The 15,747-nt window shown below is 44.0% G+C and overlaps 1 protein-coding gene across 1 annotated transcript in view; it reads left to right on the forward strand.

The window, feature by feature from the left end:
• Nucleotides 1–15,443, forward strand: part of yaf2 (YY1 associated factor 2) — a 25,055-nt gene extending 9,612 nt beyond the window's left edge. The window contains exons 3-4 of the mRNA XM_008278903.1: nt 11,494–11,649; nt 12,015–15,443. Coding sequence (XP_008277125.1) covers nt 11,494–11,649; nt 12,015–12,267 — 409 coding nt within the window. The 3' untranslated portion in view covers nt 12,268–15,443. The remainder of the gene's footprint in view (nt 1–11,493; nt 11,650–12,014) is intronic.
• The last annotated feature ends 304 nt before the right edge of the window (nt 15,444–15,747 follow it).

Here is a 15,747-nt window from a genome sequence, read left to right on the forward strand (position 1 = left end):
TGCCTGTGGCTGATATTTCCCCTGACATCAGTGATTTGAGGCAGGAAATGACTGTTATTCCTGACTGGTAGTCATTATCAGGAGGAAAACACAACAAAAAAAAAAAAAAAGAAAAAAGGGTGACGGAGAGGAAGTGCAGCCGCCTGTAGGAAACGGCGTGTGTTGTTGTGAGATCTCCATCTTTTAATGCATCGCTAATTGCCTGCACTAGCACAACTTTTTGATTCAACTACACCAACAATGGATCAGTGCAGTTGTCAGCTTTGATGCTTTTTCAGAATTGTGGTGCTTTTTTTTGTGTGTGTGTGTGTGCACTTAAACGCCTGTGTTTGTTTCTCTGTGTGTGTGTGTGTGTGTGTGTGTGTGTGTGTGTGGGAGGGCTAGTTGTGAAAAGAGGTTGTCAGAGCAGCTGCCAGACAGACAGCCATAGCTCATTACTATGCAACAGCTTAATCAGCCTGCTGTCATCAGATGCGCGCGCACGCACACACACACACACGTGCGCGCGTACAGATGCACTCAACATGCAAATTTTACACATGACTGCATACATATTTGTACACAAACGCGAATGCACGAGCGCGAACACACTCGAATGCACAACAGAGAGATTGAGCAGCAGACATGTTTTTATCACTGGGTCCAGCGTTGATTGTTGAAGACACTCTGGTGTGTTTTAGTCAAAAAAAAACAAGCAGCCTGCAGCTTTGCCAAGAACCTGTCTGAATCCTCATGTCACCAAAAGCAGTAGCATCCTTTGTCTTCCCCATCTGGACGCCTTTTTCTTTTTTAGGAGGGGGGAAGAAGTTGGCCGAGAATTCCTCACTGCACCCCGTCACAAATTTAGCAAGTGTCCGAGAGAAGGTCTTATTTAATGTTAATAACCTTCTGCCTTCCCAACTGCAGCGCTGCAGAGACGTCGCGGTGTTGTCTCTCGCAGAAGGCCGCCGCACAAAAACACGGGCGAACGCTGCAGCAAAATGGCCACACAGGTGGTCGCAGCTGTTAATGACCAAACACAACAGACAAGTGGATTTCTCAGCGAGCAAGCCGAAGGTGCTAAAGGGCAAACAACATGCAGAATATAAATGCGGCGCACGGCAAAATTCCCTCACTGGTTGCTAAACAAGCATGACTGAGCTATTGCTGTGCGGTAATGAATTAATGTTTCACATGGGCATGGGGGCGTCCAGTGGGGAGAGGGAAGTGTCCAGCAGCCTGAAGGTCACAGCCAATGTGGGTTCTGTGGAAGTGGCTTAAATCAGCTTATCGTACTTTTAAGAGCAGTAACTTAACACATAAAATGTCACTTGGCCCGCAAGGATCCGTGTCTTCTTTTTTGGCAAGGACTAGAGATGATGGATGCTTAAAAAGAGAGAACATTTCAGAATGAGGTAGAGAAATAATTTAGGGGTGAGCAGTCTTTGCATGTAGATAGCCGTCAAGCAGATAAAGATAAATGTTTCATGAAGGCATGGTTTAGCAGATCTTGCGGCCCAGATCCCCGCGATGTGGAGAGATGATCTACTGCGGCGGCCCAAAGCCGGCGGGGTGATTGAAAGCGCGCTGTTGAGGCGGTGAGTTTGACTGCAGACAGGGATACATCAGCAGAATTGGACTCGCTTATCGGAGGAGGTAGAGTAAATGGAAGAGAGAGACAGTTTGACAAAGTGGGAACCGGGGCTGATGTTCTGCTAATTCTGTCAGCAGCAGCTCGGGAACTTGTATTTCTAGGAAGTGGAATTCAGAGAGACAAAAGCAGGGACCTGTGTTTGTAAAGCACAAACCGTTGTTTTAATATTCTCTGTGCCTCCATTTTCAGAAAAACAAGGCACTCTCTCTCTCTCTCTCTCTCGCTGCAAACCTGATGCAGCCATTTGTGCAGATTAATATGGAAAAATAGGTTGCTCTTCTACTGCATGCAGCTAGCTTACAGTATTTAATTAAAGCAGTCTTGGAGGAGCTTTGGGATCACAACACATCATGCAGTCTCATTACTTTAAGACTTTGCGGAGAAAAGTGGGAGAGACATTTTATCTTCCTGCAACTCTTTGGGCTCATTCCCAGCCTTTGAAAACAGCCGTGATAGATGATAGAAGTCACGACGCAGAGGCCGTTTGACGAGCGAAGTGCAAGGTCACAGGTTTGATTCCTGCATTAGCTTCAACACTCAGCCTTAAGCAAGGCACTGAAGGCCTCCCAGTGCACCCATTAGGACTTGTCCTGGATTAGAGTGTCATCCTAATGCTTTAAGTATACAACGAATGGTGAGACATGTTTCGCAGTGTTTGGAGGAAAAGCTTAAAATCGTGACATGCGAAGTGCCGCTGACAGCTGTTAAACCTAAACATAGTCCTTAGCCAAATTGTACTGAGTATAATAGAGCAGTGTGTGACCTTCTCTGGTGTCTGCACCACCTGCATCTGTTCCCTGAGCCGCGCTCTGACAAGTCAGACCCACCGGGGAAACGCTGTGCGTTCAGGAGCCTGTTTGGCAGCATTATATTTCTGCAGGTCAGTACAGTGAGCTCGATCATGTTCCTATTAGTTCTCGCTTGTTTGTGTTCATCCTCGCTCTGCCTTTATCTCTCAGAGATTGGTGTTTGCCTTCTTTCCGTCTCCCCCCTCTCTGCGTCTCCCTCTATCTCTGCTCAGGAGTTGAACTTAACCCAGGGCGTCTCTCTGTGACAGGATGACTGATGTGCAGGTTTCGTCAGCTCCACCTAAACAAGCACAAGCCATTCTGGCTGGCTGGGAACCTGTCAGCATTCGGCTGTTTAGATGTTGTTTTATCATCCTCCGCAAAAAGCTCACCCTCACAGTTCATGTGCAGTCCACACAGTCGAAACTGGGCTGTAATTGTGCATTTGGCTCGACTGCAGTTGGTGTAAAAATGTAGTTTTCGGCAGGACTAGTTTAGAATGTTTTGCTGGAGGGATGTAGCATGTTGTAGTTTAAAGATATGTTTGAACGGCACTGCCAAGGAACAGGGGGAATGCAAGATAATATGTATGCTATTTATTAGTCTCACAGATAATCTTCATGGGCCATTTATTCTCATGAAAAAGTGTCCATCAGTTCCACAAACCTTCTTGTTTTGTCTTAGAACCCCAGATGCGGTTCATCCAGCTTTCACTGATGCAGAACAGAGAAAAGCATTGTTACATAAACCACAGCTTTCCGCACATCAACTCATCAGCTCATTGTTCCGTCTTTACTTAAAGCAATAAAAGCTAATATTCTCTCGCACATATTGGTAATGACATTATGACATTTCTGCACAAACGTCATGAATCCAGCCGGTGATTGGTTTGGGCCGATACCCATTATAAACATGAGATAACGATCAGCCCGCTGGGCCCGCCTGATTATGTGAAACAGAGATTGTGAGTCACAAGTCGTGAGAGTTGCACAGACGATCATCGATGTTGGGTCAAAATCACTTTTAAATGCAAAAGGGAATTAATATGTTATTTATCTTGCAAAATAGCTGCATGGATGAAAGTGTGCGCAACTGCGATGGAATATTAATTGTAAATGTATAAATTATACATAGAAAGTGCTTCCTGAGGAGAAAATGCATCCATTTGAAATGCACAGAGCAAAGTGTGAATTAGCTTTTTATTTATATATTATTTCATCGCCTGGGTACATATTTATACGTGCAAGACTTGAATGCTTTAGTAAAGAGTTTGGTGATAAAAATCAGATACCTTACGCCTCTATCAAGCTTACATTAGAGGTAAATTAAGGTAAGGTTTCTACGCTTCACAGCCTTTTTTCACATTCGAAACCTAACCTGGTTCTTTAGCTGCCGAGGTATAAAGACAAATAACCTCACAACCACTATTTATCTCCCTTTGGCGCCTTTTTTTTCTCCTTATTGTTATCATGCATTTCCCACCCTGATTACACAAAACGTGCAGCTAATAGAGAGCAACACCTCCGTTTAAGTGCTGATAATAAAATAGCTGGGTTTGTTTTCGCCGCTCTGCAACACCTTTGATGTGTAACTTTGAGTCACGTCTTCTGAGGAGCGGGTTACCAAGCACATCCAGGCGTCTTGTGTGTGTTTTTTGATTTTGAAGGGAAAAAAATCAGCTCGAGCGATTGTTGTCAGACGAGATCGTTACAACAGGTAACTGCGAGCTTGTTCTCGTGTGAAAACTGCAGCGGTGATGATTGATACAAACGGGGCGCTTTGATTGGTCGCACGCGTGTCAAGCGAAGTCGCATCGATGTCTTGTCATCCCCTTTAAATGATTACATCCTCTAATAAGTGCCACAGTTGGCTCAGTTGTGCGGGTTGCTGGTATTAGCGCGCGCATTGCATACGAACGCCGAGCGCGCACGGCGGACAATGGAGCTGGCTGTTATCACGTCACTGTGGCTCAAGATTATGGCGACGTGATAAGCCTGTAATTACTGCGGTGACACTGATGCATGACATACTGCTCTGTGTGTATGCGTGTTTGTGTTTGTGCAGGCGGGCGCTTTGTGCGAGGGGGAGAATGTAGCATAGTGTGGCTAGCGGGCTGTAGAAGGTGTCATAAACCACAGGACATGGAGAGCCATCTGTCTCTCTGTTCTACACAAACACACACAGACACACACACACTCACTCAGACACAGTGTGTGTAATGTACAGGCAGGGAAAGACATTAATCATCGGGTTGGAGGAGCTCCCAGGAGCAGCATACAACCTGCTGATAGAAAATCTGACACACACACGCTCACACACACACACCTACACATGGATTGAGGGTGTTCAACAGGGCATAAAATAAGCTATTTCACAATGATCTTACAATCATCACAGAACAGTGAGATGAGATTTGTTTATAGCAGCACGCTCCGGCGCTTATTTGCAGTCCATCAGCTGTCCTGTGGGCTGTTTGCTCATCACACAGTGTACCCGATAAATGATAGCGCGCAGTCCAAACATCTGCAGAATTCTGCGCTGATATGATTTGGATGCAACTCATTACCAGCGCAACATTTTCAAAAAAGCAAATGCCTGGAGTAGTGGCCAGAGCTGTTCTGTCATGACTAGTAGGGTGAGCTGTTTGAAGCTCAAAATTCCAAAGCCATGAATCCTTTTCCAAGAGACAGGCCTGCCTTTCGAAGGAAGACACGTGTTCCTTAACCTAGATTAGTCTCTCCTGTTTTGTATGGACCCTCAGGTTCTCGGACAGTTTACACACAAAATTGTTGGTACCCCTCGATTATTAATGAAAGAAAAACCCACAACGGTCACAGAAATAACTTGAATCTGACAAAAGTAATAATAAATAAAAATTCTATGAAAGTTAACCAGTGAACATCAGACATTGCTTTTGAACCGTGGTTTAACAGAATTATTTTAAAAACTAAACTCATGAAACTGAAAATGATGGTACGCCTAGAAAAGACTGAAAATAGTGTGACCAGTCAGAGGCATCTCACCCAAAAACATACTAAATCTGAGCAGCTTCTTTCTTCTGTTTGGGGATAAAACAGATGTCGGATGTACTTTGGTACAAAATACTTCTGGAAATGGAATTGCAATAGAAGCTAAATAGGACTAAACCACAGAATTATCTCTAAAAAAAATGCATTCAACCCTCAAAATAACTTAAATTGATTGGAGAAAAAAATGGCTTTTAACTAGTTTGATAACTGATGGACACCTCCTGATTTCAGCTTCTCAAATGAAGATTATTGACTTTTATTCTCTTACTTCAGAGACAGTAGAATGTTGGTTTTGAGGGGCTTTTTGTCCCCACTTTGCTGTAGAGTAGACTAAATGAATAATCAAGAAATTGTGCACAAAATCAGTCAATTAGGGAAATTACTGCCCCTAAACAACACCGACAGCACCCCAAACGTGCTGTCACAAAACTGAAAACTGGCCGTTTTCGTTTTGTAATCAATTTTACAGCTGCAACGATTATGTAAATGATGTCATTATGTCGTCTCGCTTAACCAGCCCATTCTGCATAACAGAATAGTCTGGCTGCCCTTCATTATCATCCTGCTACACAGGGGGGGAAATGCTCTGGCTTGTTTGTGTTTCTTATTGGGTGAAGCTTCTAAAAAAAAATGCAGTGTTCCCCCAAAATAGTGACTTGTTTTAGTGGAACATTTGCAAATTAAGATGGCTAGTTCATGATTCAAATCCTTGGTAGATCTCACTGTGGTAGGTCACTAGCCCGGAGGCTGTCGCTGCTTTTTCTGGTCGGGAAGTGGATTAAACAAAACGGTAACTGTGTGAAACGCGCAAACAATGGCAGGCTTATACTCGCAGCCTACATGTGGTGAGTCAGACTAGTCATTATGTAACTGAATGTCTTTACATTCTGGACTAGTCAAACATTTGAAGATGTCAACTTTGTGCAGGACGTGATAGCAGAGATTTCATTTTCTCTTGTTTAAGCACACACACACACAAAAAAAAGGTGTGCCGAATAGTCAGTTAAGTTTCTCACAGGGAAGTTATACATAGGGGTGTGCTTCCTATTCTAGAAGCAGTACACTTCTTATCCAAGAGGCTCCTTTGGTTGGAACAGTTGCTCTTTACTAAAGCTCCCAGGATTACCACGAGAATCGACACCGACATGTGCTTTCCATTGTAAAGAGGTCAAATCTAATCGTATTTCTATCAAACAAGAAATATGGAGTTTGTCGCTAAATAATGGAGAGTCACAGCGAGCGGCGTCGGGGGACGATCTTGTTTGTCCACCGCGAACATTTACAACCCGACCGAGCTATTTTTTTTCGCAGTTGCTTGCGTGTTAAATTTTTTATCTGCGTTTTCAAAGCGCAGGCCAACGTCGGAGGAGCGCGGGGGTCAGCGGGTGCAGCAGAAGGAGGGAGAGGAGCGCAAATGGGCAGAAAAGCGAGATAGCGATGGACGACATGTGTGCGTGTGTGTGTGTGTGTGTGTGTGTGTTTACGACATATTTGAGAAGGGGTCAGCCAGAGTTCCCCTGTCAGTGAAATGTGGCTACGTGAGGGAGCAGTGGCAGCGTTTGTATTTTTCCAGCCGTCACGTTCTGCAGGATGGAGCACGTTTGCCTTTCAGCTCGCAATTAAAACTATAAAACCGTGAGCTGGAGCGGCTGCGAGCGAGAATCAGACTCGTTTAGTTGAATCAAATGTAAGAGGGACGGTGTTTTATGCTTATGCTGTGGAAATTTAACAAGGATCATATGATAGCAGTTAATGAAATCGGGGCAGAAGGAAACCTGTGAAAAGGAGTGAGTGACGGCGAAAGAAGACGAGATTATAAACCAATAAACTGGCTGTGTAGCGCAGTTACGCTCCTTAAATGTTTTCCTGATTGAAAAAAATGAAGGCGTCCTGATTAATATCCATTGTTTCTCTCTCCCCCTTTTCAAGGAAATAGAATTCGGTGTGTTTAAGTCCCTCCTCGTAACGTCCTAATTTCCCAGTGTGGGACTCCATTAGCCGTTGTGGAATGGACCGGCGTGAGTGGAGCGAATATCGACTGGAACAACTGTTCCAACACGGAGTATTAATGTCAGAAAGAATAGGCCGTTACATTAGGCGCAGAAATTCTTTTTTGGAATCAATAGACACACACTCAGCGTCCAAAGGGAGGCCAGTAGTGAAAGCCTAAGTGCTAAGATAAACACCATTTGATTGGGTTAACAGAGGCACCTCTGTTTAGACCTGCTGCTCTGTCTCACCATAATATTAGGTTGTCTGTCTCCTCTTTCGCCCTCAGGTTATTGAGCCGGCTCTATTAGTGAAAATCAACTTCACTGTAATGCGTGGAGGAAGATTGGATGTACAAAATATGTTGATAGTTGGGCCTGGTTGCAGGAAAAAAAACTCACTTACACCTTCAGTTTCTTGATTGTATTTAACTTCCTGCAACACCATGACAACAGTAATCCATTTGTGAAATAATCCAACAGTGATATCCTCAACTGCATCCGTCAACCGAAGGAGGTTCACCGTTTGTCCTGAGGGCAGAGTGGTCGATTCTTTTGGTCGCCGTTTCGTGTCTCAGTAGATTTCGACCGCCAGACGCCGCTTATAGTTGCTAAGAGGAGTTTGGAGGTAAAAGATGTCAAGGAGAGCAGCAAATTACTTGAACCGGGAACAGAGGACTTTGAGAGGCCTCTGCCTTTATTTAAAAAGGTGTCAGCAGTTCCGCAGCATCTTGCTGACAAGACAGACATATTAGAGGATCTCTACATCTCCTCCTTATCAGACAGTTATGTAGGCCAAGAGACCCATTTGCATTTCACTCTACCCTTGCTAGCATCACTGCAAGTACTGTGAAGGCAGTGATAACTCAGAAAAAAAAAAAAAACAGTCTCTGGGAGAGACTCTTTGAAGCTGGGCCCCAATTTAGGTCATCCCAGAATTGTTAAACAACAGCTTTGCCCTTAGAACAAGACAGCAGACCAGGAGCTTCACTTTATGTATTTGCTCGTATAAAAAGGAGGTAGAAGCCTCTAAATTAAGCTAAATAGGCCACTGAGGTTCATTTTGGCCAAAAAAAAAAAAGTGGTACAATGCGCCGCAACACTTGTCCCAGGTGCTCCGACTAATTCTGTGGATGGATTCTGTCGTGTTCAGCACACTGTGTACTTGCGCTATGTTACACTTTTTATAATTACATTAGGCAAGCGGACATTTTTCATGCAGCGTCTGGAAACCGATGTTTTGTAATTGCAATACTTCCGAAAGGGTTCACAAGCGGGTTAGAACACTCGAGCAAAAACTCCGGTGCGGCTTTTGTGCGAGCTTAAGTGCGGCGCTTAGCATAAAACCTGAGATATATTTGGTAAGGCGATGGCACTGTTGTCGACAATCGAAGCGGCCGTCGTTCAAAGGGTCCTGATCTGATGTGAAAATCAGAACAAGCCAGCAGAGCGAGACTGAATTATGAAACATGTTGTCAGTGTTAATTTTTTATTTTTTTTTTAGCTCTAATTACAAATATTGCTAAACAGGCCCGAGAAAACACTGTGTTCTCATCATGCCCTCATGCTTCATCTGCTCGCTGCTGTGTGTGTGTGTGTGTGTTTCTGCATGCGGCACATTCGCACACATGCGGTCGTGTGCGCGTAAAAATGCACCTCAGGGGATGTGTCGTCTGGTGATTGCATATGTTTATTAAAGTACATCTCCACTGTTAAGTCGGATGCATCTTTTAGCGCAGCTTCCGCATGCCGTGGTGCGCACCGGTGCGTTCATACATGTAACTGTGTCTGTGTGTGAATGCGTGTGCATGCAAAATAAGGCGCTGGATGTGTGGACTGTTTCAACAGATGGCCTTTTCAACACACTCGCCTCTCATCTAGAGCTCTTGCCAGCCCCAAAAACACACACACACACACACACACACAAACACAAACACATACACACAGTCCTGCACAGAAATTCGATCACACAACTCGCGGTTGCCAAAGCAGTTGCATAATGCATCATTTTTGAGACAGCAGACACTCATGAAGGATGAAGATGTGACTGCGAGGAGGAACATTTGGTTAACTGTTGCACCGTGTTGCGTGTCGCTTCTATGTTTAGCAGTTTGCGAAGCCTGCGTATAATCAGGCCTTTTTTTTTTGTCGGTTATCAAGAACAAACCGGGGTTAATTATTCAGCTTTCAAGTCCCGAAACAGTAGCGTCCAGTTCTTAAATAGCCGTAATGACAAGTGTAATTATACTCTTAACAGAAGCCGCAAACACAACTGACAGTAATCTTGGATCAGAAGCTATTGAGGGATGAATGCTTGTTGAGTAAAGAAGTGGCAGGTGACACCATTTATGGCTGTCTGCACCCTCCAGAGGGAGTTCACTGGAACATGGGCTGCAGTACTCGGAAAATGGACTTTCCAAATTTGGGAGGAAAGGGGGGGAAAACATCTTGGGAGTGCCCTTTAATGAATATGTGACACACTGTAGTTTAGGTCAAGGCAGGCTTTGGTTTTCTGGTTTTTAAAGACCACACCATTCCTCTGCTGATGGGTTTCTTTGTAAGTGAGCCTCTTGTTTTGTGCACAAAATCCACAGTTTGTTATGTGTTCATGGTTGTAAATGTAACAAAAATTCTCTTTAACCTAATTGGCCTTAGTTCTTGCTGTAATATCTTCGACAGATGCTGAATGCTGTCAATAAGAAAGGATTGAACTGTTTACTTTTGCTGCCATTGGGCACAAATTCCACACAAACACCCCCAACAAATTGCTATTCAAGTGGCCTGAATGGAAATTAGACTTCTGCCCCTCCTCAGACTTTAGAGAATCGAGCCCATGATGGGATTGCTTTGGACAATCACAAGTCTTTTCAGGGAGATTATACAACATTGGCTGCTTTACAAATGAAGAATACGCTTACACAGCCTGAAATCCTGTAGGAAAGTTGATACTCCAACACTGGCAACAAGAGCCTACACTACAAACAACCCCCCCCAAAAAAAGACACACGCTTGTCAATAAACGCGATGAAGCGTGTCAATATCAGCAAAGCATTTCAGATATGGAGAGAACTTGGCAGTTGCATCGGCCTCAAGTTGCATTCCAGGCTCGCAGTTGTTCTCCTGTACCGGCAAGCTGCCGTCATCGCTCAAAAAAGGGCTTTGCAGGCGCACAATAGCTGCTATTTAACAGCTCTGGGTTCACGATCATGATCGGTGTGGTTGAAATAAATGACTAATAGGCCTACATTGTACGATGTGTGAGGCACATGCATATTCCTGTACCAATTGCTTCCTCAGGGCAAAGAGGGATAAACTAAAGGAGGTATTTTCAAAATGCTCGCTATTATTTATTCTCTTTTGTTGTTGTTGTTGCCATTTCTATATTTCTGCCCACTGCAGCTTTAAGACAAAGGCCTATTCATAGTGAACTTAACCAATAAAACCAACACTACACAGCCATGCCGTTGGACTTTTGGAATCATCAGTGACCACAGTGACTTTGGGCTCAGTCGATTGACCCGTACAGTGTGAGCGCTGCACAGGAATGCTGATTAAAGCTCAAACTCAATGTGTAGTGTAAATTAATGCATCCGACATGAGTAATAGAAGAAGCTCATGGACACATCTGAAAGTAATTTCATACCAAACTGAGCAGCTCGGGACAAATACAAGTCTTCTAATTCCTATTACATCCTTGTATTCACCGATACAGATCCTGTCTTGTCGGCGTGTAACCTGCGAGCGCTAAAACAAGCCTATACAGGTGTATTGCATATCTCACAGATGGCTGAATCCTGGGTTTCATTCCGAATGCACTCCGCATGTGTCGCCACTTGCTGCCAGTGTTAAGAACACTTCAGCAGCACCGTCCTAACCAGCACTGGCAGTGATTATTGGCTCTTGATTACGGTGGTGCGCTAGCAAGAAGCCATGTGTTCACTGTGATTTTCCCTCTCATTAATCTGCCACACTCTGTCTCTGCCTTTTCCCCCCTCTCCCTCTTTATGTCTCTCTTCGCCTCCCCCTTCCTCCTCCTCCTCCTCCCCGCGGATCAGGAAGCCTCGTCCCGTCTCCCAGCTCGTCTCTCAGCAGCAGGTAACGCAGCAGTTCGTGTTGCCCTCGCAGCCCAAAAAGGAAAAGAAGGAGAGAGTAGAGAGGGAGAAGAGCGACAGAGAGCCGGCGCTCAAGAAGAACAGTCACAAGAAGATGAGGTAAACAAGCTGACACCAGGTTGAGGGATCAACAGGAATCGGATATTACAGGGATGCACGAAGCAACACTGGAAAATCTAGATGCTGTTTGTATTGCCACCTGGAGTTGGGCTGTCATATTTCATAAAGTACTTCAAGTGGAAAGAGAGGGGAAACACCAGAAATGAATTTCAAAGTAGCAGCAGGGAGGTTTTCAGTGGCATTGTGCTGAAAAGATGTTTTCACTTTGGGTAAACTGAATCAAAGCTAGTACTTTGCTTTTTTTTTTGATGAAGTACTTCAAAACCTCATGCAGGATTTTACAGACTTATGTAGTATTCTTAAAATGCCCAACCATAATCTACTTCTTTCTGCCCGCTCATCAGGCCGAGATTAAAAAACATCGACCGGAGCAGCGCCCAGCACCTCGAGGTGACGGTTGGGGACCTGACAGTCATCATAACGGACTTTAAGGAGAAGGCCAAGCCCTCGTCCACCTCGGCCACCTCCTCCAGCTCCGCGTCGTCGGCCGACCACCACAGCCAGAACGGCTCCAGCTCAGAAAACACAGAGAAGGGCCTTTCCTGCTCCTCCTCACCCCGAGGAGAGGGGAGCTCGGTCAACGGAGAGTCCCACTGAGTCGGCCCACCCCCTCAAAAAAAAAAAAAAAAAACAACCTCCCCGCCTGGTCTACATCTCATCTGCAAGTCCACCGGTCACCAGTGGAGCATCCTGCCTCTACTTCAGAGCTGCACAACAGTCTTACTTTCTTTTGGATATCTCAGTTCCAGTAGGAATTTTAACAAGTCAGATTTGGCGAGTTTAATCAGTTGAAAGATTTTCCACAGCAGCGGATTTAGAAAGCAATATGAAACACCTTTTTTTTCTGCCTGTTGGAAGCTTTTAAATTGGATTTTTTTTTTTGGTGTAATCAAAAGGATGCCACGCACTGTCCAAAGCTCGCTGCTAGAATATTTACTCACAGACAGCTGTATTCTGACGAGGATCTTCTTCAGAACTGACCTGAGAAATATGTCTAAATAAAGTTTTGGACAAACTGTAGACAGAGTGCTGGATCCTCTCGCTTTATGATTTCCTTCAGGTGCATCATGAATCATCTTTTTTTTTGTTCCCCTCCCCTACAATATTTTTCTTCAGTGAAATGTGCAGCCCTGCTCTCACCATCATCATCATCATCATCAGTGGCCGACAGAGTGACCTATTCTTCCCCCATGTGGAATTCTCTGCCTCTGTCTGGAATCTTTACCTGTTGTAAACCTGAACCACCTGTTTGCTCAGTGTCCCCGCACTGAACCTGCAACCTGACAGCAAGCCTTCACTCCCGATCTCGATACTCTAAGCTTTTGCTCCTGGACTGCCTCTGCTGTAGAGTGACTTTTGTTTTGTTTTTTTTTGGAACAGCATAGCGACTGTACTCCTCCCGGCACCGTTTGGTGCTTTTTGCATAATGTTCGGAGCAGACTGGTTCGTGAAATGTGACTGTTATGTTGCTGTATAGGCACCTGTCAGGAAAGCACGTCGTGATTTTAAAGGGAAATCCTGGTGTCATTGTGTTTTTCAGGTTTGTGCCACCATCTGCTAAGCTGCAGATACAAACAACTACTTTGTCGTCTTGATTATTTTGTGTATTAGCTATCACCAACTTAAAGAATCGCATTAATTCATGACTTGACAGAATTATTAGTAGCTATACATCAGGTTTAGCTTTTCGTTTTGGCTCACAGACTAGCCATCGACCACACATTGTCCAGTGATGCTGTTCGATGCTAGCTAGTGAAGCCCAAAGCAGATGATGGATGGATGAAAATTGTGCTCATGTTAATTAAAAATGCTAGATCTAAGGTATACACCAATCAGCCACAACATTAAATGTTTTCTAGGCTGATCTTGTGCCACCAAAGCAGCTCTGACATGTCACGAACTTCATCAGATCTCTGAAAACGTCCTGTGGTATCAGACATTAGCAGCAGATCCTTTCAGTCCTGGAAATCGTGAGGCGGGACCTTCATGGAATCAAACCTTTCAGCACATCTACAGATTGATCTCTTGGAGATTTCAGAGGCCAAGTCAACACCATAAATTATTCCTTAAGTCATTCCAGGAGAATTTTTTTGCAGTGTGGCAGGAAGCATTGTCCTACTGAACCATTGCAGTGAATCATACCGTTATGATGAAGGGGTATACGTTCAAAGAAACATCTACATTAATTCCAGAACCCAAGGTTTCACCACACTGCCTCTACCATCTTGCCTTCATCCCATAATGCCATCTGTTCCCCAGCTAAACAATGCACATGCACCTGCCTGTCCACATGACGTAAAAGAAAACCCTTCAGACCAGGCCACCTTCTATTTCTCCATCATACAGCATTAAGGTTTCTTTGTGAGACAGTAGCCCCTCTGTGGAATTGGACCAGTTTTCATTTCCATTGCATCAGTTACTGTCGCCAGGACCGCAGGTAACAGAATCGACCTGCCATTTCGGAGATGCTCCGACCCAGTTGTCCAGCCGTCACAATTTGGCCCATTTTTCCAACACGTCAACTTCAAGAACTGACTTTTAACTTGCTGCCTAACATATCCCACAACTTCAATGTTCTTCACCTCACCTTTCACTTGTTGTGGCTGATTGGTTGGTTGCCTGCTCGGTAAATATTTTGCTAACATACTAGCCATAATAGCCAAGATCAGCAGTATCTAAGTGCTGTTTCATTGGGTTAATATCTTTTGGGCCCTCTAGCTTTTAAAAAAAATTAAATTACTTGCAGCTTTAGGAATTACCCAATCTTGTAATGCACAACAGTCTTGGTCATACTTCATTTGTCACATGAAGAAGACGAACCCTGTTACTAATCACTGCCATCCGTCATGATAATGTCCCACCATAGTTACTGCTCATCACATTTTATTTTCTTAAACGAGAGCCAGGTTTATCACAGCATAGCTTCAGACATGGAAAAAAAAAAAAAAGAATTGCACAACGCCTGAGGAATTGTCAATAAATGTAGAACGCGCTAAAGGGGTCATAGCTATAAATGACACCGGTATTTTCCTTCATAATCTGTCTGTGCTGCACAAACAGGGCTGCACCCGTCGGCTGTCTCGGCGGAGAACCGGAGGGTGCCGACGCCGCTCTGCTGCACCCACCCTTTTTGGATACGGGAAGCAGAGCCGACTTACGGACACGCACTTTTATGAGCTGTATAGGTGATGTCTCACAGTGTGATGGACTTTAGAAAAACTGACGTAGCAAAATGGCAGACCTTTAGAGCGCACTAAACTCCCAGCAGAACAACTATAGATCAACCTTACTACACAATAACTTATAAAAACCTGTAGAATAAGTACAGATTAAATAGATATTTCTAAAAATATTGTACTACAATGTTTTGATGTGGTTGTATTATCCATCATACAAGTGTTATTGTCGAGATTTTTACTTAACATTTTAGCACACATCCTGAGAACTGTCATGGCATGATAATATTATGGTCTTGGTATATTGTGGGACAAGCCGATGTCTCTTAGTTCGTTAGTATTGTTTCATGTGTCAGACGTATTCTCTCAGGTTCGCGACTCTAGCTGGGACTAGGTGTGTGAACTCGGGAAGAACTGTTGGGACAAACATTTGCTTATCCATGGCGATAAAGGAAAGACACTTAAAATGTGTTAGTGTCACTTATTAATATAGGTTTGTTTTTGCTTTGCCATGCTCATTTGTTTTAAAATGTGTGAACTTGTTTATTACATGTCTGAATAAGAAAATTACAAAATTCAAACAGAAAAAAAAAAAAATCTCTCTTATGTGCACAGTTTTTCTTTATTTCTCTCTTACGCACATGTTCTTCATTCTTGCTTTTTTTTTCAGCTGGTTGTTTGCAGGTTTTAGCGCCATCTGGTGTTTAACTCAGTAACTGCTGCTGTCTTCAGTCTTGTGTGTCTGCAGTGAAGGATGCTGCAGTTTCAGGACCACACTTGTAGGACCCTTGTTTTATCGTGACAGTGCCACCTACTGAATTGGATGATGAGTGTGCGACTTTTGATTTTAAAAAGTTTGTTTCACCCAAACACACCTTTGTAAACAGCCAATATACGATTT

The sequence above is a fragment of the Stegastes partitus genome, unplaced genomic scaffold (assembly GCF_000690725.1).
Source record: "Stegastes partitus isolate 25-593 unplaced genomic scaffold, Stegastes_partitus-1.0.2 Scaffold137, whole genome shotgun sequence".
Classification (NCBI taxonomy): Eukaryota; Metazoa; Chordata; class Actinopteri; family Pomacentridae; genus Stegastes; species Stegastes partitus.